The 27,659-nt window shown below is 59.9% G+C and overlaps 3 protein-coding genes and 1 long non-coding RNA gene across 4 annotated transcripts; 1 reads left to right on the plus strand and 3 right to left on the minus strand.

Annotated features, from left to right (window-relative positions):
* Window positions 1–49: 49 nt before the first annotated feature.
* HNRNPL (heterogeneous nuclear ribonucleoprotein L) lies at window positions 50–10,947 on the minus strand. The gene is made up of 13 exons (XM_066208415.1): window positions 10,698–10,947; window positions 9,910–10,028; window positions 9,215–9,452; window positions 8,903–8,988; window positions 8,495–8,591; window positions 7,893–7,965; window positions 2,542–2,613; window positions 1,969–2,273; window positions 1,653–1,774; window positions 1,343–1,544; window positions 961–1,018; window positions 768–863; window positions 50–280 (listed from the first exon to the last, which is right to left on the minus strand). Exons 1-13 carry the CDS (start codon window positions 10,932–10,934, stop codon window positions 222–224), a joined length of 1,764 nt encoding a protein of 587 aa, XP_066064512.1. The 5' UTR covers window positions 10,935–10,947; the 3' UTR covers window positions 50–221.
* Window positions 10,948–12,414: 1,467 nt separating this feature from the next.
* PSMD8 (proteasome 26S subunit, non-ATPase 8) lies at window positions 12,415–16,642 on the minus strand. The gene is given in 8 exon segments (XM_066208406.1): window positions 12,415–12,719; window positions 12,721–12,735; window positions 13,200–13,311; window positions 13,497–13,597; window positions 13,945–14,110; window positions 15,302–15,404; window positions 15,768–15,840; window positions 16,438–16,642. Coding segments are annotated over 8 exon segments (885 nt in total). The 5' UTR covers window positions 16,630–16,642; the 3' UTR covers window positions 12,415–12,596.
* A 92-nt stretch (window positions 16,643–16,734) lies between these two features.
* On the plus strand, window positions 16,735–19,485 carry LOC136305010 (uncharacterized). The gene is made up of 4 exons (XR_010724967.1): window positions 16,735–16,811; window positions 17,225–17,340; window positions 18,763–19,182; window positions 19,451–19,485. It is a non-coding gene; the product is annotated as an uncharacterized lncRNA (long non-coding RNA).
* SLC8A2 (solute carrier family 8 member A2) lies at window positions 18,251–27,232 on the minus strand. The gene is made up of 8 exons (XM_066208405.1): window positions 27,054–27,232; window positions 21,865–23,644; window positions 21,337–21,440; window positions 21,109–21,126; window positions 20,210–20,334; window positions 20,038–20,137; window positions 19,461–19,736; window positions 18,251–19,186 (listed from the first exon to the last, which is right to left on the minus strand). The coding sequence occupies exons 2-8, from the start codon at window positions 23,622–23,624 to the stop codon at window positions 18,810–18,812; spliced, it is 2,760 nt and encodes a 919-aa protein (XP_066064502.1). The 5' UTR covers window positions 23,625–23,644; window positions 27,054–27,232; the 3' UTR covers window positions 18,251–18,809.
* Window positions 27,233–27,659: the final 427 nt, after the last annotated feature.

The following is a 27,659-nucleotide window of genomic DNA, read 5'->3' on the forward strand; positions in this document are numbered from 1 at the left end:
AATCCTCTTAAAATTCCCCAAGAAAACAAAAACCCCCAAAATCTCCGACTTTGGTTTTCCAAACAACTTTATTGAGGGGGAAGGGGCCCGGTCGGGCCTTAAAAATGGGGGAGGGCAGAGAACAGAGTGGGGGAGGGGTGCTGAGCGCCGCCCCTCCGGCCTAAAAAAGAGGGGGGGAGGGTCCCGGAGGTCCCGGGGGGTTTGGGGGGTCCCGGGGTCCCTTAGGACGCGTGCTGGGCCGTGGAGAAGCAGAGCTTGAGCGTGTAGGGGTAGGGCCCGTCTGTGGGGAGACACGGAGGGTCAGGGGAGGACAAAAATAGGGCTGGGGACACCTGGGGACCCCAAAACCACCCAGAAACCGCAAACCTGCCCCAAAAGCTGCCCTGGGACCCCCCAAATCCCCCCTGGGACCCCTAAAAACCACCCTGAGACCCAGAAATGTCCCCTGGGGTTGGGGATATGGGCCTGGACAAGGGCCTGGGCACCTTTGGGGACACCTGGGGACACTTGCGGGCACCTGGAAGCCCCCCAAAACCCCCCCGGCAACCCCAAACCCTCCTGAGACCCAGAGATGTCCCCTGGGGTTGGGGACACGGGGCTGGCCATGCCCTGGTGGGTGGTTGGGCACAGGTGAGGACACTCGGAGCCCCCAAAAACCACCCTGGGACCCACAGATGTGCCCTGGATTTGGGGACACGGCACTGACCACTCCCTGGTGCGTGGCCGGGGACACCTGGGGACCCCCCCAGCCCCCCCGGGTCACTCACTGGGGTTTTTCATCTGGAAGTGGTTGAGGAAGCCGAGGGTCTCCAGGGCGTCGCTCTTGGAGTCCCACTCGAGGAGCCCCGAGGAGCTGCGCTCACCTGGGAGGCACGCAGGGGTCAGGGAGGGGTCACAGAGGGTCCCAGGGGCTCTCTGGGGGGTCCCGGGGGGCTCAGGGACCCCTCCCCTCACACTTACTCTTTCCTGAGAACACCTTGACCGAGGAGGGGCGCTTGACACCGAGCTCGTCACAGATCTGGGGGGACACGGAGTCACTGGGGGGGTTTGGGGGGGTCAGGGAGGGGCTTGGGAATGAGGAAGGAGGAGGAAAAGAAAAAGGACAAAGGGAAGAGGAGAAGGAGGAGGAGTAACTCGAAAACAAGAGAAATGGGAGAAGGAAAAAGAGGAAAGGACAAAGCAGAGACAAAGAGAAGGGGGCGGAGAAAAGGGAGGCGGAGGAGGAGGAGGATGATGAGGAGCAGGATGAAGACAAGGATGAGGAGGAGAATGAAGCAGGAGAATGAGGATGAAAAGGAGGATGAGGACAAGGATGACGACGATGAAGCAGCCGGCTGCCCACCTCATAGAAGTTGTCCTCGGTGACGTCGAGGGGTGCGTTGAAGAAGTGCAGGACGTTGCTGGGGTGCTGGATGCGGTTCTTGGCCGCCTGCTCGGGCGTGGAGAAACGGTTGTTGCGGGAGCCGCTGAAATCCTTGTAGCTGCAGGAGCCGTCCTCCAGGCCGTACGACTGCCCGGGCATGATGGCGTGCTGCTTGGACACGCTGTGGGGGCAAAAACAGGTCAGAAAACCAAAAAATTCCCCCCGAAACCCACTCCAAAAACCCTAAAAAGCCACCCCCAAAAGCCCCAGATTCCCCCAAATGACGCACCAGACGTTGAGTTTCTGGCCGAACATGAAGTTGTTGTTGAGGTGGGTGATGGCTCTGTCCACGGCGTAGCCGTCGGCCATCTCCACCATGGCCGCGCCCGGCTTGCTCTTCATGAACTTCACCTGTACAGGTGAGACGGGGACACGTGGGACAGGGGTCAGATCTCCTGCAGGAACCCCCAAAATCCCCCCGGGACCCCCCGGTTCCCCTGTAGGGCCCCCTGACCTTCCTGGCGTTGCACACCTGTCACAGTTCACCTTGACCCGGCCCGAGGAGCCCCCAAGCCCCACTGAGGGCCCCCAGTCCCCGTCCTCACCTTCTCCACGTTGCCGTAGAGGCAGAAGACGTTGAAGACCCTGTCGCAGTTCATCTTGGCCTGGTCCAGCCCGTAGACCATCAGCACGGGGGAGTCGGCGTGGGGGCCGTAGTCGGGGGGCGGGGGCGGGGGCGGGGGGGGGTGCCCGTACTGGGGGTGCCCCCCGTAGCGCCCCCCGGGCCCCCGGCGGTGCCCCCCGCCCACGGGGGGCGGCCCCATGCGCCGCCCCTCGTAGTGAGGAGGAGGAGGGGGCCCGTAGCCTTCGTCGTGGTAGTGGCCGTGGTGGTAGCCGGCGTGGGGGCCGCCTGGGGGGGGCACAGACCCCAGAGTGAGGGGGACCCCCAGATCCTGACGGGGGTCAGCAATGGGGCAGAGAGACCCCCAGACTGTGGGAGCCCCCAATGAAACGGTGACCCCCCCCCCCCCCACCTTTAATGACACGGGACCCTCTCGGTTTGTGCCCCCCACCCCCACCATTTGGGGCCCTCCCAAATTTCCACCCCCAAGCCCCCCAATTTTCCCTCCCAATCTGCCCGCAGCCCCCCGGTTTGCCCCCAGCCGTGCCCCCCGTACCGTACTCAGCAGGGTGGTCCCCCAGCAGGGGCGGCTGCCGCTGCCGCTTGTTGGGGTTCCCGCCGGGGTCACCTGGGGGTCACAGGGAGGGCACACGCCCAGCTCAGGGGGGTCACAGAGGGGTCCCGACCCCCCAGACCCTGCCCCCCCCCCCCAAAAGAGAATTTTGGGTCCCTCCCAGAGATTTTGGGCCTCCCCCGTGACCCAGACTCCCCCCGAAGCTCAGGGCAATTAACCCTCAGGTTGTTAATTACCCTGGTAACTGTTAATCACAGACATTAACGAGCCCCCCCAGCACCTGGGGGGGTGAGGATCGAAGCCAGGATTGGGTTCACAACGCGGCGTTTCGCTCCAAGCCCTCCCCTCCTCCAGGAATTCTTTTTTTTGCCCATTTTTCGCAATTTTTTTCAATTTTTTTGATGGTTTTCTGCGCTATTTCCCTTTTTTTTTTTTTCCCCGTTTTTTTTTTGGCTCGAAAGGAGAGGAAAAGAAGAAAGACAAAAAGGGGCTACTTACAGCTGCTCGGGGGGGGGCAAAAAAGTCCATTTTGGTTTTTAATTTTGGGGAGGGGGCTCCTCTTACCCGTGGCTGCTCCCAGCACGCCCCGGCCGCGCGGCCCCTGCGGCACAGGCGGAGCAAAAGTCACCAAAACGGCCCCAAAATCCCCGAAAAACGGCGCCCAGACCCAGGGTTGGGGGCCCCCCGAGGTCTGGGGGGGGTTGCTGGAATGTTCCTGAAGTTTTGGGAATTTTTTTTCGGGGTTTTTTTGGGGCCTCCCGGTTGTGGATATTTGGGGGTTTTTTTGGTGGGACGGTTGTGGCGTCTTCGGGCGGTTGGTGGGATTTTTCCAGAAGGGTTTTGGACGGAAGTTGGATGGGAGAGAGTCCCTGAAACCATTGGAATTGTGAAGTGGAAAGGAGAAGAGTTCTTGAAATCACTGGAATTGTGTCAGGGAAAGGAGAAAATTCCCTAAAACCACTGAAATTGTGGAGTGGAAGGAGAAAAGCTCCTGATACCACTGGAATTGTGTTGTGGGAAGGAAAAGAGTTCCTCAAACCACTGGGATTCTATCAGGAAGTGAGAGAATTCCTGAAAATACTGAAATTTGGCCTTGGAAGTGAGAGAATTCCTGAAAATCACCTAAAAACAGTCTTGGAAGTGAGAGAATTCCTGAAAATATTGGGATGTGGCTTTGAAGTGAGAGAACTCCAGAAATATTGAAATGTAGATTTGAAAATGAGAAAATTCCTAAAAATCACTAAAAACTGCCTTGGATGTCAATTGTGGTGCGAAATTCCTAAACACACCCCAACAGAAAAGACCAAAAAAAGGCCCTGGGTGTGAGAGAATTCCTGAGAATATTGAAACGTGGCTTTGGATGTGAGAGAATTCCTGAGAATATTTAAGTGTGGTCTTGAACTCCCTAAAAATATTGAAATGTGGCTTTGGAAGTGAGAGAATTCCTGAAAATACTGCAGTGTGGATTTGAAGTGAGAGAATTTCTGAAAATCACCTAAAAATGGTTTTGGATGTCAACTGTGCCGAGGAAATTCCTAAAAACACCAAGAAAAGGTCCTGGGTGTGAGAGAATTCCTGAAAATACTGAAATGTGGATCTGAAAGTGAAAGAATTCCTGAAAATATTGAAATGTGGATTTGGAAGTGAGAGAATTCCTGAAAATCAGCTAAAAACTGTCTTGGATGTCAACTGTGATGGGGAAATGCCTAAAAACACCCCAAGAAGACCAAAAAAAGGTCCTGGGTGTGAGAGAACTCCTGAAAATACTGAAAATGTGGCCTTGGAATTGAGAGAATTCCTGAAAACACTGAAATGTGGTTTTGGAAGTGAGAGAATTCCTGAAAATACTAGAATGTGGCTTTGGAAATGAAGGAATTCATGAAAATCACCTAAAAATGGTCTTGGATGTCAACTGCGGTGAGGAAATTCCTAAAAATGTCCCCAAAATGGTCTTGGGTGTGAGAGAATTCCCTAAAATCCCTTAGAATGGGGTCGTGGATGTGAAAGAATTCCTAAAAGTGCTGGGATTGGGCCTTGGGAGGGAGAGAATTCCTAAAAATGACCAAAAATGGTCTTGGAGGGTCAAGTGTGGTGAGGAAATTCCTAAAAAAACCCCGGGAAATGGTCTGGGAAGGGAGAGAATTCCTAAAAACAACCAAAAATGGCCTTTAAAGCTCAGAAATTCCTAAAAACCTTTAAAACTAACAGCTTGGAAGTGGGGAAATCCCTGAACCCCCCCCGGGATGGAGCTTCGAAGTGAGAAAATTCCTAAAACTCACCCAAAATCAGCTCTCGGAAGTCAGAGAATTCCTAAGAAAAAAAAACCAACAAACCCCAGAACCTCTCGGGGTGCGGAAGCAGCCTTGCGGAAAATGCCTAAAAACCCACCAGAAACGGCGTCCTGAAGGTGGTGAGGAAATTCCTAAAAAAAATCAGGTTTTGGAAAGAATTCCTACCCAAAAAAAAAAAAAAAAAAAAAAGAGCTCTTGGACGCCAATTGTGCCGAGAGGATTCCTAAAAAATGCCAAAATCGGGTCTTGGAATGAGAGAATTCCTAGAAAAACCATCCTCGGGATGTATCCGTGCTGTGAAATTCCCAAAAACCACCAAAATCGGGTCTTGGAAGTGAGAGAATTCCCGAAAATGTCCTTGGAATGTGTCCGTGTTGCAGGATTCCCAAAAAACACCAAAGTTGTGCCTTTGGAAGTGAGAGAATTCCTAGGAAATGCTCCTGGGTTGTGTTGATGTTGTTGAAATCCTAAAATTCGCCCAAACTGTGCCTTGGGAGTGAGAGAATTCGTGAGGAGTATTTTTGGAGTGTGTCGATGTTGAGAGAATTCCCAAAAAATACCCACCAGGTTTGCGCCTTGGAAGTGAGAGAATTCCTAGGAATATTCTTGGGATGTGTTGATGTTGCTGAATTCTTAAAACCCACCGGGGTTTGTACCTTGGAAATGGGAAATCCTAAAAAAAGCCTCCTGGGATGTTGTGTCCATGTTGTGGGATTTACAAGATCTGCTCTTGGAGTGTGTCGATGTCCCAGGATTCCTAAAACCGCCAGGATTGTGTCTTGAGAGTGAGAGAATTCCTACAAAAACCCCAGAATGTTCTTGGATTGTGTCTTGGGATGGTTGCTGTTGCTGAAATCCTAAAAACCACCGGGTTTGTGTCATGGAAATGAGAGAATTCCTAAAGAAAATGTTCCTGGGATGTTGTGTCCATGTTGTGGAATTCTTAAGAATTGCTCTTGGGTTGTGTCGATGTCGTGGAATTCCTAAAACCACCAGAATATTCTTGGATTGTGTCTCAGAATGCGTCCATGTTGCGGAATTCTTACAAACCACCGGGGTTTGTGCCTTGGAAATGAGAGATTTCCTAAAGAAAATCTCCGGGAATGTGCCGATGCTGAATTCCTAAAACCCACCAGGTCTTGTGCCTTGGAAGTGAGAGAATTCCTAAAACCCACCGGGGTTTGTACCTTGGAAATGAGAATTCCTAAGGAAAGCCTCCTGGGATGTTGTGTCCATGTTGTGGAATTCCCAAGAATTGCTCTTGGAGTGTGTCGATGTCACAGGATTCCTACAAACCACCGGGTTTTGTGCCTTGGAAATGAGAGCTCCTAAAAACCACCAAAATGCTCTTGGTTTGTGTCCTGCAGTGTGTCCATGTTGCTGAAATCCTAAAACCCACCGTGCCTGCGCCTCGGAGATGAGAAAATTCCTTAAAAACCACCAGGTTTGTGCCTCTGAAATGAGAGAATTCCTAAAAAACCACCAGAATGTTCTTGGGTTGTGTCTTGGGTTGTGTCCATGTTGCTGAAATCCTAAAAACCACCGAGTTTGTGCCTTGGAAGAGTGAGAATTCCTAAAAGAAGTGTTCTTGGGCTGTGTCCATGTTGTGGAATTCCCAAGAATTGCTCTTGGAGTGTGTCGATGCTGCGCAATTCCTAAAACCGCCAGAACTGCGTCTTGAGAGAGAATTCCTAAAGGAAATGTTCCTGGAGTGTGGCCGTGTTCCTGAATTCCTAAAAACCACCGGGTTTGTGCCTTGGAAGTGAGAGAATTCCTAGGAAATGCTCCTGGGTTGTGCAGATGTTGTTGAATTCCTAAAAATTCTCCCCAACTGTGCCTTGGAAGTGAGGGAATTCGTAAGAAATATTCTCGGAGTGTGTTGATGTTGCTGAATTCCTAAAATTCACCCGAATTGTGCCTTTGGGAGTGAGAGAATTCCTAAGAAGTGTTCTTGGGGTGTATCCGTGTTGTTGAACTCTTAAAAGACCACCTTGTTTGTGTCCTGGAAGAGTGAGAGAATTCCTACAATGTCCTTGGGATGTGTCCATGTTGCTGAGCTCCTAAAACCCACCGGGGGTTTTGTGCCTTGGAGATGAGAGAATTCCTAAAACCGAATCCTGGACGTGCCGAATTTCTCCGCTCTGCCATTTTGGGGTTTTTTGTGGGGGCCCCTTCGGCCTCGTGTTTTGTTTTTCTATTCCTGCTCGGAATTTTTTGGGATCGCTTTTTGGTGTTTTTTTGGGAAGTGGTGGATGGATTGTGCCGTGTCCCTCGCCGGGGGGTCCTGCAGGTGCTTTTTTTGGGCTTTTTCACGTTCTCTCCGTGACTTTGGGTCACTTGGGCCCCCCCCGTGTGGTGTGAGGGATGTGCAGGAGGAGGAGGAGGAGGAGGAAGAGGAGGCGAGTCTGAGTCCGCCCGGAAAGTGCTCGCAGCTGCCCAAGGCCAAACCCTCCCAGTCTGCCCAGCTCTTGGGAAGAACCCCCCCATTTTTGGGAAGAATCCTCCAATTTTGGGAAAGATCCCCCAATTTTTGGGAAGGATTCCCCAAAAATTTCAGGAAGAGCACCCGATCCTTAAGAAGGATCCTCTCAATGTGAGGAATACGTGAGAAGAATCCCCCAATTTGTGGGAAGGATCCCTCAGCTTTGGAGAAAGATTCCTTAACTTTGGGAAGAACCCCCCGGCTCAGTGCCATTGCTTCCCATCCTGGAACTGGGCCCCAGGAAAGGTGGGAATGACCCAAAAACCTCCAGAATAACCCCAAACGTCACCTGCGGGGGGAGGAGTCATGGCCTTTTTGTACCTGTGCCAGGTGTGTGACCCCCCAGGTTCCAGGTAAGAAAGCAATGGCCCCTCCCCCTTTCCAAACCCCCTCAAAATTCCAGGAATCTTCCCCAAAAACTCCCCCAGGGGCATGGCCCCTCCCTCCCTCACACCCGGCTCAGGTGAGCCCCCAACACGACCCCACAGTGACCCCCAAATCCCCCGAGATTGTGGCAGGGCCGTGCCCAGGTGCGCCCAGGTGTGGCTGTGCTGCGTTACCTGTCCCGCTCAGGTTGGGGTTGGTGTAGTCCCAGGTGTCCTGGTCGTTCTTGAACACGTTCAGGCGGCTGGGCTGGGGGGGAGCAGCGGGGACGGGAGGGGTTGGTTGGAACCTGCCCAGGTACCCCCAGGTGTGTCCCCAGGTATCTCTAGGTGTGTTCACAAGTGTCTTCAGGTGCCCCCAGGTGTGCCCGTGTACCCCCAGGTATGGTCCCAGATGTTCCCAGGTGTCCCAGATCCCCCCAGGTGTCCCCAGGTGGGCACAGGTATCTCCAGGCATGTCCCCAGTTGTCCCCAGATATCTCCAAGTGTGTCTCCAGGTGTGTCCAGATACCCCCAGGTGTGTTCGCACGTGTCCTCAGGTGCCCCCAGGTGTGTCCCCAGGTATCTCCAGGTGCATTCCCAGGTGTCCCCAGGTGTTCCCATGTACCCCTGGTATCCCCAGCTGTCCCCAGGCGTTTCCAAGTGCACCCCCAGATGTGTCCCCGGCTATCTCCAGCTGTCCCCTGGTGTGGCCCCAGGTATTCCCAGGTGTGTCCCAGCTGTTCCCGTGTGTCCCCAGGTGTCCCAGGTGTGTCCCCAGGTGTTCCAGGTGCGCTCACCTTGGCGTACTCTATCTTGAGGGTGCAGCAGCCCGAGTAGATGTCGGCGCCGTTGAGTGAGGCCTTGGCGCGCTGCGCGCTCTGCACCGAGTCAAACGTGCCGCGGTCAAGGGAAAACTTAGGATTTGGGGAATTCCCAACGGGATTTGAAGAATTTCCACTGGGATTTCAAAAATTCCCACTGGAATTTGGGGGAATTCCCCCCAGGATTTGAGGACTTTTGGGTCCTCAGGGGGGTGTGGGCAGCCAGGTGAGGCCACCTGAGCCCTCAGGGGATTTGGGGGAGCCCCAGGTCTCTCACAATTCCCAGGGGGAATTCGGGGGGTGGGGGGGCGTCCAGCGGGGTTTGGGGATTTTGGGGACCCCTGATTTTGGGATTCCCAGAGTCCTGAATTCCCAGCAGGATATTCCACCATGGCCTGCACGCCGTTCTTGCGGAAGATGACGATTCTCTGCACGGGCCCGCAGGGGTTGCAGATGGTGTAGAGAACGTCCTGTGGGAAACAGGGGGTCAGGGGGGGCCCCAAAACCTGCCTGGGACCCCAAAAATACAGCCCAGGACCCCCAAAAACCAAGCTACGACACCCCAAACCTCCATCCACTGTGGTGATGGAGTAGACGGGGCTGAGGATGGTGAAGAGCAGCACGTCGGTGGTGACCCCAAACCCAAATAAACCCCAAAAATTCTTCCTAAAAGCCCCCATTCCCGTCCGTGCTCACCGTGGTGATGGAGTAGATGGGGTTGAGGATGGTGAAGAGCAGCACGTTGTTGACGCCGCGCGCGTCGTCGCTGTCGCCTGGCCGGGAGATCTTCTGGCTGGTGGAGTAGTTGACGAAGGCCGGGTGCCCGGCGAAGTAGATCTGGTTGTCGGCGGCATAGTTGACGGCGTTGCAGGCGCCCAGGATGTCCTCGAACTCCACCAGGGCCTGGCGCTTCTTGGGCATCACCACCACGTAGCTGGGACAGGGGACAACGTCACTGCGGTGTCACCAAGCCCCGGTATCGCCACCCCAAAACGTCACCGCCACGTAGTTAGGACAAGGAACGCAAGAGCATCGTCACCGCTGCTGTAGGATCAACTGCCACACATCACAACAGCGTCACCAGCACCGTGCAGCGTGCCCCCGTCACCGCAGTGTCACCTCCAGGCCGTCCCCACCAGTGCCTCCGCAGCGTCACCACAGTGTCTCTAGTCTGTGTCCCCACCATGCCACGCCGGAGACCCCAGTGTCCCCATCGTGCCACCCTGGTGTCCCCAGCATGCCACCCTGGTGCCCTTGGTGTCCCCAGCATGCCTCCCTGGAGTCCTTGGTGTCCCCAGCATGCCACCCTGGTGCCCTTGGTGTCCCCAGCATGCCTCCCTGGTGTCCTTGGTGTCCCCGGTGTCCCCGCAGTGCCACCCCGCCGTCCCCACCTGATGGGCCCGAACTCCTGCAGCGCCTCCACCAGGTCAGCCTCCACGATGCCATCGATGAGGCCGCGGATGTGAACCACGGGCGACGCCGGCGTCTTGTGGGGATCCTCGTAATTCTCCTGCGGGGACAACGCAGCGTGAGGGACACCTCGGGGACGGTGGCGCGGGGCAGGCGACCCGCCACACCCCGGGCGACACCGCCGGCGACACCGCAAAACCGCGCGGCCCCGGGGCCAGCCCGAGGAAGAACGGGCCCGGGCTCGCCCTCCTTAAAATTTAACCCGCTCAAAAGGATGATTCGCGCCCTAAGTATTTTTCCCCCTCAGTATTTATTCGCCCTCAGAGGGATTTTTATTCCTCCCCTCAGCCCGTCCCGCCGCATTTGCCCCCTCAGAACCCTCTTTCCCCGCATTTTTCCCGTCAGAAAAATCTCTCTTCTCTCCTCAGCTCCTCTTCCCGTCTTCTGCCTCTCACGAAGGTCCCGTCAGCCCTTCCCGCCATGTTTGCCCCCTCAGAACCCCCCTCCTCACTTTTCCCTCTCAGAAAAATCTCTTTCCCTGCCCTCAGTTCCTCTTCCCGCCCTTTACCTCCCGTGAGGGTCCCCTCAGCCCTTCCCGCCATCTTTGCTCCCTCAGACCCCTCTTTCCCCCTCACAGGGGCTCTTCCGCGCCCCCCAGCCGCTGCCGCCACATTCACCCCGCTCTGAGCCTTCTTTCCCCCCTCAAGGAGCTGTTCTGCCCCTTCTTTCCCACACCAACCCCCCTTGCCCGCCTTTCCCCCGCTCTCACCGCTCCTCCAGCTCCGGCCCCGCCGCCCGCGCCCCCCGGCCCACCGGGCCCGTGAGGAGGCGCCTCCGCGCTCTCGGTTTTCAGGCGCTTAGGAGCCCTCCCGCCTTCGCTGCCACCACCGCCTCCGTAATATCGGCCCGAGCCGCCGCCGCCGCCGCCCGCCGCCATCTTCCCCATGTCGGCTCCGCGCCCGCCGCCCTCGGCGCCCTGAGGGCCGCGCCACCGCCGCCGCGACATGGCGCCCCGCTCCGCCGTCCCGCCCACGACACGCCCCCATTGGCCCGCCCACGCGTCAATCACGGCGGATCGCGCATTCCATTGGCTAAGGCAGTTCCCGCCACGCCCTCGGCGCCGCGGGCCGTTGTGATTCGCCCAGCCACAGAGAACACGCAGCGCCTATTAGTCCGCTGCGCTGCCTTTCAAGGCCCGCCTAAGAATACCATTGGCCGCCGCGCGCAGCGGTCCGCCCGCCCACCGCGCTGATTAGACGAGTGGTTGCCCGTCAGGGCGAGACCCCGCCCTTCTTCCTTTCCAACCTTCAGATCCCGCCTCTCTCTTCCCACAGCGCCCTTCGCCTGAGAGGCGAACGCCCGTCAACATCATCCGGCCATCATTGGCTCGCCTCTAGTAGCCCCGGCCTCTGGTCTGGCCCACCGGGCATGCCGCTCACTCATTAGCTGAGCTGCACGTCGATCAACGTCCGCGCCCGCAACGCCGCGCTCTGATTGGTCGATTTGCTGATGTTCTTGCTTGGGATTGGCCGGTGCGTGTGGGCCCCGCCCACGTGGTTGGCTCAGATGGGGACTTCCCCCCCCCCTTCTCCAACACTGAGGGTGACTGGCAGGGCACTGGGGATAACTGGGAGAGCGCTGGGGGTAACTGGGAGGAGTAACTGGAAGCACTGGCGCTTCCCTCTCCCGCCCGCAAGGCGGCGCACTCCCGCCTCATCTCACTTTAACCCCGCCCTCCCCACGCTCATTAGCCACAAGCCCCACTGCCCCAACCAATCACTGCGCTCCTCTCATTCCCGCCATCTGCCGCCCAATCACCTCAGCCCTTTCATTCAACGAGCGACTTTTTTCCTCGGGGAGCACCGCCTCAGGGTTTTGGCTGCGCTTTGACCAATCAGCGCACAGCGCGGGAATTATCAGCCAATCAGAAGGAAGAGACCGGGGCTTCTCCGTGAGGGCTGGGCACCGCCCCCTCCCCAATTCGGGGGTCCCGGAGCCCCTCAGGAACGAAACGGCCCCAAAATGGCCCCAAACGACGCCGAACCCCCCAAATCATCTCGCTCCGGCTCCAGCACTTTATTGAAACAACATTTTGAGGTTTGTTGCTTTTGAGGAGGGGGCTCAGCCCCCCCCCCAGTTCTGCCCAAAAAGGGGGTGCGGGGGGGTCTCTAAATTCCCGCACCAAAAGAACCAAAAAACTTGGGGAAGTGGGAGCTAACAAGGGGATCTGGGGTTGTTTTAGGGGAGTCCAAGGGGGTTTTGGGGTCCCCACATCAAGACTGCCCCCAAAAATGTAACAAAATAGAAGAGAAAATGGGAATAAATGGGGATTTCGGGGGTCCCAGGGGTTTCAGCGAGACCCCCGTGCATCAAAACCACTTTTAAATACATAACCGCCCTGCCAAAAATACTTAAAGCCCTTGAAACGCCCCCCCAAATCACAATAAAATGAGAAAATTAAGGAGAATAAACAGGGTTTGGGAGAATTTTGCGGTCTCAATGCGAGGGGTGCCAAAATCATCTTTGAACAGTTAAACCCCCTCCAAAAAAAAACCCCAAAAGAACCACTTTAAATGTTCCAAAGCCCCCCCAAAAAAGGCGAAAAAAAGGCAGAAAAAAACAGGAATAAAGAGGGAACGAGAGGGAATTTTGCTGTTTGGAGGGGCCCTCAGACGATCATCTCCAGCTGCCGGGCGTACTCGATCACCTGCGTGGCCAACTCCGTCGAGGGGATCGGGGGGTCCTCGGCCTTCTGCTGCCGCCCCCCGAAGCTGTAGTAGTTGGAGGGGCCCCAGCACCCAGCCCCGCTGGGAAAACAAAGGCAAAAAGGGTTTAAAGAAGGGATTTGGAGGGGATTTGGGGGATTGGAAGGGGTTTAAAGGGGGGTTTGAGGGGATTGAAGGGGGTTTGGGGAAGGTTAGGAGGGATTTGAGGCAGATATTGAGGGGTTTCAGGTTCTAAACCCCCATTTTAGGGTGGTTTTAAACTAGTTTTGGGTATTTCAGGGTGGTTTCAGGGTGTTCCAGGCATATTTCAGGCTGTTTTGGGGCTGTTCTGGGGGTATTTCAGGGTGGTTTTGGGCAGTTTCAGGGCATTTCAGGGCAGTTTTGGGGTATTTCAGGGTGGTTTTGGGTGGTTTCAGGCTGTTTTAGGGGTATTTCAGGGTGGTTTTGGGCGGTTTCAGGGCATTTCAGGGCAGTTTTGGGGGATTTCAGGGTGGTTTTGGGTGGTTTCAGGCTGTTTCGGGGTATTTCAGGGTGGTTTTGGGTACCTTCTTGGCGTAGTCGGTCATTTTCCGGGGCGAGCTGAAGAAGAGGATCCGCGCGGCCTCGGGGAACAGAATGCGCTCATAGGCGGCCTCGATGCACCCCGCGATCTCATCCCTGGGTTTGGGGGGATCACAGGGGAGTTCTCAGGGGGTTTGGGGGGCTTAGAGGGGATTTTGAGGGCATTTGAGGGGGTTTGGGGTGGATCCGAGAGAATCCGGGGGGAGTTTGAGGGGTTCTGAGGGAGTTTGGGGGAAGAGGTTTGGGGAAGGATTTTGGGAGGATTTTTGGGCGTCCCAGACCTGATGGTGTCCAGCAGGATGTCGATGAAGAAGGTGTAACTCTCTGCTGGGATGTTGCCCTTGGCCAGGAACACTTTGTTGTAGCTGCCCTCCATCAGGTACTGGAGGAAAAAATGTGGTAAAACACTCAAAAACAGGATAAAACACCCAAAAAATGGGATCAAACGCCTCAAAAATGTGATAAAACACCCCAAAACGGGACAAACCACCTCAAAAATAAGACAAAACACCCCAAAAAACCGGAAAAAAAACACAAAAAAAAAAAGGGGTAAAACACCCCAAAACTGGGGTAAGACACCCAAAAATCAGATCAAATACCCCAAAGCTGGGGTAAAACACCCCCAAAAAGGCTCAGAACTCCCCAAAGCAGCACAGATCAGCTCCAGGTGGAATTCCAGCCACAAAATCCCCCCTAAACCCCCCCAGGACCCCCCAAACCCCCCCAGACCTGCTCCAGGGACACGGGGTGCCTGATGAAGAGGTTCCCCTGGATGTCGGGGGCAGGCAGCCTCTCCAGCTCAGTGTGGAACTCGGCCACGCGGTTCTGGGACAGCAGGAACAGCAGGTTCAGCCCCAGCAGCTGGTGCCGCGACGCCGACTCGGGCAGCTCCTCCCTGCCGGGGGGTCCGCAATGTTCCGGGCCTCAGGGAACCGGGGCCGGCCCCCGGGAGCCCCCCGGGCACCCCGGGAACCAACACGGAGCCCTGAAACCCGCCCAGGAATCCCCCCAGAGCCTGGAAAATCCCCCCAGACCACCGGGAACGCCCCCAGACCCTCCGACCAAACGGAAACCTGTGGGAATCCTCCCAGGAGCCCCCCCAGACGCCCAGGAAATCCTCCCTAAACCTCCAGAAGTGCCCCCCAAAACGCACGGGAGCGCCCCCCGGACTCCAGAACAAACTCAGATCCCAGGAACCAATACAGAGCCCCAGAAATCCCACCCAGACCCCCAGGAATCCCTCCAGGAACCCCCCCAGACCCCCAAATCCCCCTCCAGACCCCCAGGAACCCCCCAGACCCCCCAAATCCCCCTCCAGACCCCCAGGAACCCCCCCAGACCCCCCAAATCCCCCTCCGGACCCCCAGGAACCCCCCCCAGACCCCCCAAATCCCCCTCCAGACCCCCAGGAACCCCCCCAGACCCCCCAAATCCCCCTCCAGACCCGCAGGAACCCCCCCAGACCCCCAAATCCCCCTCCAGACCCCCAGGAACCCCCCAGACCCCCCAAATCCCCCTCCAGACCCCCAGGAACCCCCCCAGACCCCCCAAATCCCCCCTCCGGACCCCCAGGAACCCCCCCCAGACCTCCCCAAATCCCCCTCCAGACCCCCAGGAACCCCCCCAGACCCCCCCAAATCCCCCTCCAGACCCCCAGGAACCCCCCAGACCCCCCAAATCCCCCTCCAGACCCCCAGGAACCCCCCCCAGACCTCCCCAAATCCCCCTCCAGACCCCCAGGAACCCCCCCAGACCCCCCAAATCCCCCCTCCAGACCCCCAGGAACCCCCCCAGACCCCCAAATTCCCCTCCAGACCCCCCAGGAACCCCCCAGACCCCCCAAATCCCCCCTCCAGACCCCCAGGAACCCCCCAGACCCCCCAAATCCCCCTCCAGACCCCCAGGAACCCCCCCAGACCCCCCAAATCCCCCTCCGGACCCCCAGGAACCCCCCAGACCCCCCAAATCCCCCTCCGGACCCCCAGGGAACCCCCCCAGACCTCCCCAAATCCCCCTCCAGACCCCCAGGAACCCCCCAGACCCCCCAAATCCCCCTCCAGACCCGCAGGAACCCCCCCAGACTCACTTGTAGTCGAAGTAGTAGCACTTGAGCTGGGCCATGTAACGCTCAAAGGACGGGATGTCCTTCCTCAGGATGCTCCACTGGGCCCCAATCTCCAGGATATCCCCTGGAAAAAGAGGAATTTGGGGTGGGGAAAAGGGGTTGGGGTAGGGCCAGAGGGGTTTGGGGGGATTTGGGTTGTATAGGGGTTGGATTTGGGTGGGTTCAGGTGGGATTTGAGGGGTTTGAGTTCAATTTAGGGCGATCTGGGGGAAGTTTAAAGGGGATTGGGGTGGGTTTGGGTTGGGTTTGAGGGGGTTTAGATTGAATTTAAGGGCTATTTGGGTTGGATTTAGGCAGAATTCTGGGACCATTCCCTGGGAATTCAACCCCACCTTCCCGCCCTCCCGCCCCAAACCCCAGAAGTCCCCGCAGGAACCCCCCAAAACGAGGAATTTGGGGCGATTTGGGCACATTTTGGGGCACTCACGGGCCAGGATCAGCTGCTGCTTGGTCATGGAGGAGCCCGAGGTGGGAAGGAAGTTCAGGTCCAGGAGAGCGACCTGGGGGGATTTTGGGGGGTCCCAAAAGAATTTGGGGAACCCCGGGGGGGGGTCTTGGTGTCCCCTCATCCCTGATTCACCCCGTTAATTAATGGTTTGGGGTTAATTAATGGCTGGCTGTTAATTGGTGTTTACGGCTCAGGCAGGAAATGAGAGAAGGGCGGGTTGGACACCCAAAAATCCCGGGGACCCCCAAAATCCAGGACCCCCCCTCAGCTCAGGGACTCCCCTGAAAGACCCCAAATTCCGCATTGATTCCCCCACAATCAGGATCTCACTCAGTCCCAGTACCAGGGAACCCCTCAGACCCCCCGAATCCCCCCCAGACCCCCCAAATCCCCCCAGACCCCCCCAAATCCCCCGCAGACCCCCCAAATTCCCCTCAGACCCCCCGAATTCCCCCCCAGACCCCCCCAAATCCCCCTCTCAGACCCCTCAGATTCTCCCTCAATACCCCAAATTCCTCCGCCAGACCCCCCAGATCCCCTCTGAGCCCCCCCAGACCCCCCAGATCCCCCCTCAGACCCCTCAAATCCCCTCTGAGACCCCCCAGACCCCCCAGATCCCCCCTCAGACCCCCCGAATCCCCACTCTCACCTTCAGCCTGCCCAGGGCCTCCCCGCACTTGGCCAGGTTGGGGCTCTTGCGGCCCCACTCTCCCTTGAGCTGCTCGTAGAGGCCGGCCGCGGCTCTGAGGCCCCCGCCGGGCCCCGCCGGGACCCCCAGGCCCGTCCCGGTTCCCCCCGGGCCCGTCCCGGCCGCGGCCCCGGCCCCGTTCGGCACCGCCATGACTGCGCGCCAACGCGACACTGCCGCGCCGCGCCCGCCGCGCCTCACGGCCCGTCACCGGGGCAACGCCGCCGCGCCTTTACGGCACCCCTCCGGTGAGTGTCCCCATGACAACGCACGGCGCTGTGCGGCGGTAACCATGGTAACGTGGCGCTTCAGCGCGACCACCGCCGCACTTTACGGTAACCCCCCGGCCTCTGAGGGGGCTTCGGGAACCTCTGGAGGGGTTTGGGGGTCCCCGAGGTGGTTTGGGGGTGCACGGGGCTTTTTCGGGGTGCCCAGGGTGTTTCTGGGGGTCCCCGGTGTGTTCTTGGGGGTCCCCGGCGGTTTTCGGGGTCCCCGAGGTGTTCTTAGGGGTCCCAGGGTGGTCTCGGGGTCCTCAGGGTGTTTTGGGAGGTCCCCGAGGTGTTATTGGGGCTTCCTGAGGTGTTTTTGCGGGTCCCCGGGATCTTTTTCGGGGTTCCCAGGGTGTTTTGGGGGGTCCCCGAGGTGTCTTTGCTGATCCCAGGGTATTTTGGGAGTCCCCCGGCGCTTTGGGGGGCGGGGGGGATGTTACCACGTCGGTCGCCATGGCAACGCTCTGCTTCTGCGACAGGCACTTTCCCGCCCTCCCGCGCCGTTTGCGACAGCCGCGCGCTTTACAGCCAGAGCCACGGGGAGGTGCCGAGGGGTGACGTCACCAAAAGCACCGCAAAGGAATGACGTCATTGTGTAGGTGACGTCACGGGGTCGCGCACTCACTCACAGCCGGGTTTGGTTTTGGGAATTTTTTTTTGTTATTTTTGGTTTTGTTTGTGGGGTTTTTTGTTTGTTTTTCGGGGGGGCGCAGCTCCCGGACCCCCCCCCAACCTCCCCCACGCCCCCCACCCCATCGCGCCCCTCCCCCGCCCCACCCCCTCCCCCCCTTTTACAAAATGCTGCGAGATAAGAAACGGCCCCAGGGTGGGAAATTTGGGGGTCTCGGGGGGGGAATTTGGGGGTCCCTGAAAGGGTTTGGGGTCCCTTGGGGGGGGGTTGGGGTCCCTGAAGGGTTTTGGGGTCCCTGAAGGGGCTTGGGGGTCTCCGGGGGGGGTTGGGGGTCTCCCAGGGGGTTTTGGGGTCCCTTGGGGGGGATTGGGGGTCTCCAGGTGGGGTTTGGGGGTCTCAGGGGGGATTTGGGGGGGTCCTGGGGGTCCCTGAGGCATCCCTGGGGTGGGGGGGGGGACCCCAAAAAGGGGAGTGGGGCAGGGAGGCCCTGAGGGGGTAAAGGGGAGCCCCAAAAGTGACCCGGGGGCATCGGGGGGGACCCCAAGGACCCGGCCTTGTCCCCAGCTGCCACCTCCTGCTGGCCTGTGTTAATGCCCAGTGCTCCCAGTACAGCCCAGTCCCCTCCCAGTACAGCCCAGTGCCCCCCAGTGCCCCCAGTACAGCCCAGTCCCCTCCCAATGCCCCCCGGTGCCCCCAGTACAGCCCAGTGCTCCCAGTACAGCCCAGTCCCCTCCCAGTGCCCCCCAGTGCCCCCAGTACAGCCCAGTGCTCCCAGTACAGCCCAGTCCCCTCCCAGTGCCCCCCAGTGCCCCCAGTACAGCCCAGTGCCCCCAGTACAGCCCAGTCCCCTCCCAGAGCCCCCCAGTGCCCCCAGTACAGCCCAGTGCTCCCAGTACAGCCCAGTCCCCTCCCAGTGCCCCTCAGTGCCCCCAGTACAGCCCAGTGCCCCCAGTACAGCCCAGTCCCTTCCCAGTGCCCCCCAGTGCCCCCAGTCAGAACCCCTGGATGTGGCAGTGATGGCCAAGAAGAGCTCTGGGGTGTCACAGAGTGTCCCCTATCCCCTCATTCCTTGTCCTCCCAGTGCCCTCCCAGTGCCCCCAGTGCCCCCAGTGCCCCCAGTTCAGAAGCCCTGGATGTGGCAGTAGGCCTCCAGGCTGGCTGAGAGGAGCCATGAGGGGACACGGGGTGACCCCTGTCCCCTCTATCCCCTCGGTCCCTGTCCCCCCAGCCCTTCCCAGTGCTCCCAGTCCCTTCCCAGTGCCCCCAGTTCAGAAGCCCTGGATGTGGCAGTGACCCCCAGACTGGCCAAGAAGAGCTCTGGGGTGACACTGGCTGACCCCTGTCCTGTCTGTCCCCATCCCTAACATGTCCCCCCGTCCCTCCCAGCCCCCCCAGTCCCTCCAGCCCCTCCCAGTGCCCCCAGTCCCCCCAGTTCAGAAGCCCTGGATGTGGCAGTAGGCCTCCAGGCTGGCGAAGAGCACGTAGAGCAGCCAGAGCAGCAGGAAGAGCCCGGCCGTCAGCACTTTGGGGGCGCGGGGCCCCCCCAGCTCGCCCCCGATGGGTGCCCGGCGCCGCCACAGCAGCACGGCGATGGCCAGGAAGGCGAAGATGGTGAAGAGGGTGACGGGGAAGGCCAGCGTGCCGGGGGGCACCAGGAAGGGACGTCCCTGCGCCGCCCAGTAGACGGCGGCCACTGACCAGGCCAGCCCCAGCCCCAGGAAGACGTTGACGGCGTTGGAGCCCGTGACGTTGCCGATGGAGGCGTCGGCGCACGGGTCCTGCAGGGCGGCCACGCGGCTGGCGAAGGTGTCTGCCGTGGGGGGACACGGGGGGTCAGGGGGCGCTGGGGACAGTGGGGGGTGCTGGGGACATCGGGGACATACAGAGGATGGCGAGGTCACGGGGACGTTGGGGATGTTGGGGACGTTGGGACCGTTGGAGGCACTGGGGACTTTGGGGGTGTTGAAGGTGGCAAAAACCACGGCGTTGACCGAGCCCTCGGGCCCCTGTCCCTTATCCCACCCCAGTGTCCCTTTATCCCCATGTCCCAGTGATGTCCCCACGATGTCCCCAGGGCCCCTCACCGGGGATGGAGGTGCCCAGGGCCACGAAGACCACGGCGTTGACCGAGTCCTTGAGGCCCAGGGTGCAGCCGAAGTGCGCGGCCAGGTCCCCGATGAGCGCCGTCAGCAGCGCCAGGAGGAGGATGGAGACGCCGAAGGCCGCCCAGCCGCCCAGCAGCGCCGTGGGGGGCACGCAGGCGAACAGAACCTTCCAGAACACCGTCAGGAAGTGCATGACGTAATCGAAGCACGACGGCAGCCGCTCCTCGCGGCCTTCGTCGTCCTCGTCCTCGTCACCTGTGGGGACAGCGGGGCGTCACCAGGTGGGGGGACGTTGGGCTTGGGGGGCCTTTGGGGGCGGTGGCACCGGGGTTGGGGTCCTCCAGCGGTAGGGACAGGAGGTGTCCCCAAAGTTGGGGCCCCCGAGGCGGTGGCCGAAGGGTGGACTGAGGGGACTCTGGGCAAGGCGGGAGGACCTTGGGGACACCAAGAGGACACTGGGGACCCTCTGCCACCTGCACTGTGACCCTGGGAATGGCAGGGGGACACCGCGGCTGTTCAGGGGACACCTCGGGGACATCAGGGAGCCCGGCGCCACCTGCGCTGACGGTGATGGCCTCCAGGAACTGCTCTCGCCACGAGTGGGTGCCGATGACGGTGGCCAGGTTGGTTTTCTTCATCAGCTTGTCCACCGTGTTCTGGGGACGCCGGGGACAATCAGGCCACGTCCCCTCGGTGTCCCCAGTGTCCCCCCGTGTCCCCAGGGTCACCTTGAAGTCGTAGGACTCCTCGATGACCACCTCGAGGCGCCGGTTGTCGCCCAGCACGGGTTTGCCCATGTCGGCGATTCGCCGCGCCTCCTCCTCCTCGGCCGAGAGCTGTCGCTCGCCGTCCCCTGCCGGGGGACACGGGGACATGGTATGGGACGTGGGGACACTGTATGGGACACGGGGACAGCGTGGGGACACGGGGACATGGTGTGGGACGTGGGGACACTGTATGGGACACGGGGACAGCGTGGGGACACGGGGACATGGTGTGGGACGTGGGGACACTGTATGGGACACGGGGACAGCGTGGGGACACGGGGACATGGTGTGGGACGTGGGGACACTGTATGGGACACGGGGACAGCGTGGGGACACGGGGACATGGGGACACAGTAGGGGACATGGGGACAGTGTGGGGACATGGGGACAGTGCAGCCACGCCTCCTCTTCCTCAGCCGAGAGCTGCCACTCACCGTCCCCTGCCGGGGTGGGGACAGCACGGGGACATCACCAGGGACATCACCAGGTACAGCATGGGGACACGGGGACACGGTATGGGGACATGGGGACAACATGGGGACGCGGGGACAATGTGGCCGCGCATCCTCTTCCTCGGCCGAGAGCTGCCGCTCGCCGTCCCCTGCCGGGGGACATGGGGACAGCGTGGGGACATGGGGACGTGACATGGGGACACAAGGTGGGGACACAGTGTGGGGACATGGTGTGGGGCACAATGTGAGGACACGGGGACACGGTGTGGGGCCATGGGGACAATGACATGGGGACACGGCACAGGGTCACGGGGACCTGGCATGAGCACACGGCGTGGGGACACGGCGACATACACGGTCATGGGACATCCATGGTCATGGGACGTGTCCGAGGCCGAAGGCTCCTACCTTGGGCGAGCAGAAGAGCTGAGGAGAGAGAGAAGGGACAGTGGTGAGACCCCCGGGTGACCCCTCAGTGACCCCTGGTGTCCCCTCAGTGTCCCCTCCCTCAGTGACCCCTGGGTGAGCCCTCAGTGACCCCCGGTGTCCCCTCAGTGTCCCCTCCCACAGCGACCCCCGGGTGACCCCTCAGTGACCCCGGGGTGACCCCTCAGTGACCCCCGGGCGTCCCCGTACCCGAGATGCCGCGCTTGAGCCAGCGCGGCGTCCCCAGCTCGATGAAGAAGTTCTCCTTCTTCTCGTACTCTTCATCATCAACGATCTTCACCTGCAGCGTCTTCCTGCGGCGGGAGGGACAGCGGGGCAGCCGCGGCGTCAGGGTCAGCATCGTCATCGCCATCATCGTCATCATCGTGGTGATGACAACGATGGTGGCTACGATGGAAGATGACGGTGACGGTAGATGATGGTAACGATGGGGGGGTGAGGATGATGACTGGTTGATAACCCTGGATGATGAGGATGATGATGATGAGAATGACGATGATGGTGATGATGATGATGATGATGACTGGTTGATAACCCTGGATGACGATGACGAGGTTTCCATCCATCCATGGTCCATTCTCTTCCTTCTCTTTCCAAACACCCACCCAACGACCCAACCATCCTCTTCCATCTCCATCCCTCCATCCACCATCCATCTTCTTCCTCTCACACCTCCACCCCTCACCCCCCCCACGTCCCCTCCCGTCCCCTCCTCACGCCGTCTCGTCGTTGCGGAACTCCAGCTCCCCGCTGGCATCCTCGTAGTCCACTCCTCCTCCTCGGGCCGTGCCCTCCACGGTGCGGAAGGGCACCATGACGGTGCCGCGCGCCCCCGAGCTCCTCACCACCGTCACCTCCACGTGGCCCTGGCACTCGCTGACCCGCACCGACCGCTCCCGGAAGCCGAAGATGCCGGCGTGGTCGTCGTCCAGGATGGTCACCGTGGCCACCAGCGGCGCCACCAGCTTGCCCTTGGGGTGGTCCTCGGAGTCGGCCTCGAACATGCCCTCGGCGTCGCCCACGCGCAGGTTCAGCAGCCGCACGAAGAAGTGCTCGTCCTCCTCGAAGATGTCGTCGTCGATGATGCCGATGGCCAGCTCCTTGCGCGTCTCCCCCGGCTTGAAGATGAGCGTGCCCTCGCTGTACTCGTAGTCCGAGCCCGCCTTGGCCGAGCCGTCCTCGGTGCGGAAATCCACGTAGAAGGTCTGGTTGGCGCCCAGGCCCTGCTGGCACGCCACGGCCAGCGTCACCGAGCCGCAGTTCTCCAGGCAGTGGTACAGGCACGGCTCGAAGAAGATGCGGCTGCAGGCTTCGTCCTCCTCGTCATCCTCGTCCTCCTCTCCCGGCAGGGCCGGCGAGCGCCGCGCCGCTTCGGCCGCGTGTTTCTTGAGCACGTTGCCGGCGCCGGTCATGAGGCGCGTGGCTTGGATGCGGTAAAAGGCTCGGCTCTTCTGCTGGTGGACCAGGGCCATGTAGTTGGCGGCGTCCATCAGCTGCTCCAGCTCCTTCTCCGGGTGCTTCTGCTTCAGATCCTTCAGGATCTGGATGACCTCGCGCCGGCTCTCGTCCAGCTCCTTCTCCTCCGGCGTCGGCGACGGTGAGACGGCGCCGGGCTCGGCTTCGGGCAGCGCCGGGGGGAATCCGCCGTCGGCTTCCAAATCTTTGGGCGTGGGGCGCTCGGCCTCGGTGCCGATGATGATGCCGCTGCGCGGGTCGGCGCGGTAGCGCTTGTAGACGTACTTGTAGAAGAGCAGCCTCTTGTCGGCCGCCCAAGCGAAGACCACGCAGGCCGGGAAGAAGAGCAGGGTGAGGAAGGCCTCCCACACCTGCACCACGCCCGGCGTGATGACGGCCAGGATGAGGTAGAGCCAGATGTAGGCGAAGATGCTCCAGGAGGCCGTGACGAAGAAGACGCGCAGGTGTTTGATGCGCCGGCTCTCGCCCGCCGGGATGGCGTAGACGCACACGGCGATCACCACGAACATGTTGAAGGCGGCGCTGCCCACGATGGTGCCGGGGCCCAGCTCCCCGGCCTGGAAACGGTGCCCGCACACCTCGATGAGCGACAGGAGGATCTCGGGCGCCGAGGAGCCCAGCGCCATCAGGGTCAGGTTGGAGACGGTCTCGTTCCAGATGCGCACGGTGCCCACGCTGGTCTCGCCGTTGGCCTTGGTGACGGTGATCTCCTTCTCGCGCGACGTGATCACCTCGATGGAGGCCATGAAGCGGTCGGCGATGATGGACACGCCCAGGAACAGGTACATCATGGCCACGAAGTAGACGATGGCCCGCGCCGCCTTGTCGCCGGCCGCCGGCTCGTCGGGCTGCCAGACGGGCAGGAGGACGCCGGGCTGGCAGCGCGCCGAGCCCCGGCACGTGCCGTTGGCGGGGCTCTCGGCCACGCCGCTGCCGGTGCCGCTGGTGCTGCCGGGGCCCAGCAGCAGCCAGGCCGCCAGCGCCGGGCCCAGCGCCGCCATGGCGCCGCGCCGGAAGGAGCCTGGGGGGAAATGTGGGTCACAATAGGGGACCTGGGGCGTGGGACCAGGGATGTGGGGCACGGCCGTGGCGCCCTGCCAGGAGCCTGCGGGGGAGATGTGGGGTCAGAATAGGGGATTTGGGTGTGGGATTGGAGATACGGGGTGCGGGATGGATCCATGGGGCAGCCGTGGGGCCGTGGGTCAAGGTGGGATCTGTGGGTCAGGTTTGGGTCAGGCTGGGATCTGTGGGTCAGGGTCTGGCTCGGGTTTGGCTCCGGGGGTGTGGGTGCGGAGGGTTTCAGGTGGGATCTATGGGTCAGGTTTGGGATCTGTGGGTCAGGAACAATCTGTGGGTCCGTTCTGGCTCGGTTTTGGCTCGGGTCTGGCTCGGTTTTGGCTCGGTTTTAGCTCGGTTTTGACTCGGGTCTGGCTCGGTTTTGGCTCGGTTTTGACTCGGGTCTGGCTCGGTTTTGGCTCGGGTTCAGCTCCGGGGCTTTGGGTGCGGAGGGTTTCAGGTGGGATCTGTGGGTCAGGTTTGGGATCTGTGGGTCAGGAACAATCTGTGGGTCTGTTCTGGCTCGGGTCTGGCTCGGTTTTGGCTCGGTTTTGGCTCGGTTTTGGCTCGGGTTCGGCTCCGGGGGTTTGGGTGCGGGGGCGGCTCCGGCTCCTCCTCGGCAACCGCGCGGTTCCCATGGCAACGGGGCCGGGGGAGGGGACGGGGCGGGGCCCGGAGCCGGCGGGGGGCGGGGATCCCACCGGACCCACGGATCCACCGAGACCCATAGATCCATCGTGACCCGTAGATCCATCGTGACCCACAGATCCACCGTGACCCATAGATCATCCCTGACCCACAGATCCACCGTGATCGATAGATCCACCGTGACCCACAGATCCACCGTGACCCATAGATCATCCCTGACCCACAGATCCACCGTGATCGATAGATCCACCGTGACCCACAGATCCACCGTGACCCATGGATCATCCCTGACCCACAGATCCACCGTGATCGATAGATCCACCGTGACCCACAGATCCACCGTGACCCATGGATCATCCCTGACCCACAGATCCACTGTGATCGATAGATCCACCGTGACCCACAGATCCGGACCCACAGATCATCCCTGACCCACAGATCCTGAGCCATGGATCCATCCCTGACCCATAGATCCTGACCTACGGATCAATCCCTGACCCACAGATCCTGACCCCTAGATCAGTGACCCATAGAATCGTGACCCACAGATCCATCCTGACCCACAGATCCATCCTGACCCACAGATTCCTGACCCACAGGTCCCTGACCCACAGATCCATCCTGACCCACAGATCCATCCTGACCCACAGGTCCCTGACCCACAGGTCCCTGACCCACAGATCCATCCTCACCCACAGATCCATCCTGACCCACAGATTCCTGACCCACAGGTCCCTGACCCACAGATCCATCCTGACCCACAGATCCACCCTGACCCACAGGTCCCTGACCCACAGATCCATCCTGACCCACAGATCCATCCTGACCCACAGGTCCCTGACCCACAGCTCTGCCCCAGAACTCTGCCCCATAGCTCATTCTGGGGCATTCCCCCATTAATTAATCCAATTAATGCCCCCCATTAATTCACGCGGGGCCCCCGTGGGGCCGCTCAGGGATTTTCCCGAATCCCTCCGGATTCGCCCCAGTTTTGGGGCATTTTCCTTCATTCCGAGGATTTTCCCGATTTCCCGGGATTTTCCCCCAAATCAAAGCCCCAAATCCCGAATTTCCCCAGCCCGGGGCCCCCCGAGCCCCACGGCGGGAGGAAAAACCCCAAATCCCGGGAAATTCCCCCAAAAGTGCCAGTTTTGGGACCCAAATTCCGTTTTTTCCCTTGAAAAAAACCTGCGGATTTTTTTTTTCTTTTTTTTTTTTTTTTTTCCGGCGGATTTGAGAAAATCCAAAAGGATTTGGGGGAAAAATCCGGGATTTAGGACAAATCCGGGGGTTTTCCGAGGGGGGGGGCGATCGACAGGGGGAAGAGGGAGGGGGATAAAAAGGGAGTTGGGGGGAGATTCTGGGGGGAGATTCTGGGATTTTGGGGCAGAATTTGGGTGGAATTCGGGAGAAAATCCGCAGGAGTTTGGGAGATCCGGGGGGGAATTGAGGGAATTTGGGCGATTTGACATTGATTTGGGGGAGAATTTGAGGAATTCGGGGGAGATTTGAAGGAATTTTGGGGGAATTTGGGGAGATCTGAGGGGGGAAATTGTAGGAATTGAAGGGATTTGGGAGATTTGAGGAGATTCAGAAAAAACGGGGGGAAATTTGAGGGGATTTGGGAAAATTTGGGGGAAATTCAGGAGGAATTTGGGGAAATCTGCAGGAATTCGGGGAATTTGGGCAGAAATGGGGAGAATTTGGGGGAAAATCGGGGGAATTGGGGGAATTTTGAGGAAGAATTGATAAAATTTGGCAGAATTTTGGTGATTGGAGCCCAAATGTGGGGGATTCGTGGGAATTCGGAAATTTCAGGGAATTTGGGGGGAAAACGTGGAGGAATTTTGGGCCTTCGAGGGGAGAAAAACGAGGAATTTGGGAGAATTTCCGAGGATTTGATGAGATTTGGGGGAAATCGTGGGGAAATTTGGGAGAAATTCGGGAATTCCAGGGAAATGTGGGGCGGGGGGCGGGGGGGTGGAATCGAGGGAATTTGGGGAAAATTCCGGGGGGATTTTGGGGAGGAAATCCGAGGAATTTTGGTGGGATTTTGAGGGGGGAAAATCAGGGAAATTTGGGGGGATTTTGGGGGGAATTTGGGGGGAATCAAAGAGAAAATTTTGTGGGAATTTGAGAGAACCCGGGGGAGGTTTTGGGGTAAAAAAATGAGGAATTTCGGGGGGGGGGGGGGAGGGGAATTTCGGGGAGGAAAAAAAGGGAATTTCGTGGCCTTTTGGGGGGAAAATCGGGGAAAATTGGGAAAACCGGGGGGAAATCAGGAAAACCGGAGGGAATGGAGGGAAGGCGGCGGGGATCGGGGGGGAAAATCGGGGATTTTGGGGTGAATTTCGGGGATTTTGGGGCGAATTTCGGGGATTTTGGGGCGAATTTCGGGGATTTCGGGCGGAATGCCGCCCCCCCCCCCCACCCACCTGTTCCCAGCGCGATCCTCGGGAATTTTTTTCCCCCAATTCCCGGCGATTTTTGGGAGGAATTTCGGGGAATTTTGGGAAGGGTCTCGTCCCTCTCTCCCCTCCCCCACCCCGTGGGAGCGACCCCCCGCCCCTCCCCCCCCTTCGCGCCCCCAAATTCGCCGATTTTCCCCCCAAAAAATCGCGGGTGGGGGGAGGGGTTTTTTTGGGTAGGGGGCGGTGGTCTGGGGGTGGGGGAGGGGCGGAGGGTCCCGGGGGGTTTGGGGACCCCCCCTCCTCCCCCCATCTCACCTGTTCTCCCCCGGGTCCGCTCCCGCCGCCGCCGCCGTCAAAGCTCCATTGGGGGAGGGGCGGAGCGTGGGGCGAGGGGCGGGACAGGCCACGCCCCCTCCTCAACCCTGGGAACGCCCCCTCGGGACCCCTCCCCCAAATTCACCCGCAGGAACCCAAAAACCCACCCGGGACCCCCAAAACCCACCCGGGACCCCAAAACCCACCCGGGACCCCCCAAAAACCCACCCGGGACCCCCAAAATCCCCCCGGGACCCCCCAAAAACCCACCCGGGACCCCAAAACCCACCCGGGACCCCCCAAAAACCCACCCGGGACCCCCCAAAATCCCCCCGGGACCCCCAAAATCCCCCCGGGACCCCCCAAAAACCCACCCGGGACCCCCAAAATCCCCCCGGGACCCCCAAAATCCCCCCGGAACCCCCCAAAAACCCACCTGGGACCCCCCAAAAACCCACCCGGGACCCCCCAAAACCCACCCGGGACCCCCAAAATCCCCCCGGGACCCCCCAAAAACCCACCCGGGACCCCCCAAAAACCCACCCGGGACCCCAAAACCCACCCGGGACCCCCCAAAAACCCACCCGGGACCCCCCAAAAACCCAC

This window comes from Chamaea fasciata, unplaced genomic scaffold (assembly GCF_029207755.1).
Source record: "Chamaea fasciata isolate MVZ Bird 193981 ecotype frontalis unplaced genomic scaffold, bChaFas1.0.hap1 SCAF_246, whole genome shotgun sequence".
NCBI lineage: Eukaryota > Metazoa > Chordata > Aves > Passeriformes > Sylviidae > Chamaea > Chamaea fasciata.

Coding starts and splice junctions, on each gene's coding strand:
- HNRNPL (XM_066208415.1), bottom strand. CDS start 10,934: ATGTCGCGGCGGCGGTGGCGCGGCCCTCAGGGCGCCGAGGGCGGCGGG. Junction 10,029..10,697: donor GGGCCGGAGCTGGAGGAGCG/GTGAGAGCGGGG, acceptor TTGTCCCCGCAG/GAGAATTACGAGGATCCCCA. Junction 9,453..9,909: donor CAGGAGTTCGGGCCCATCAG/GTGGGGACGGCG, acceptor CCCCTGTCCCAG/CTACGTGGTGGTGATGCCCA.
- SLC8A2 (XM_066208405.1), bottom strand. CDS start 23,624: ATGGCGGCGCTGGGCCCGGCGCTGGCGGCCTGGCTGCTGCTGGGCCCC. Junction 21,441..21,864: donor TTCCGCAACGACGAGACGGC/GTGAGGAGGGGA, acceptor CTCCCGCCGCAG/GAAGACGCTGCAGGTGAAGA. Junction 20,138..20,209: donor AGGAGTCCTACGACTTCAAG/GTGACCCTGGGG, acceptor CGGCGTCCCCAG/AACACGGTGGACAAGCTGAT.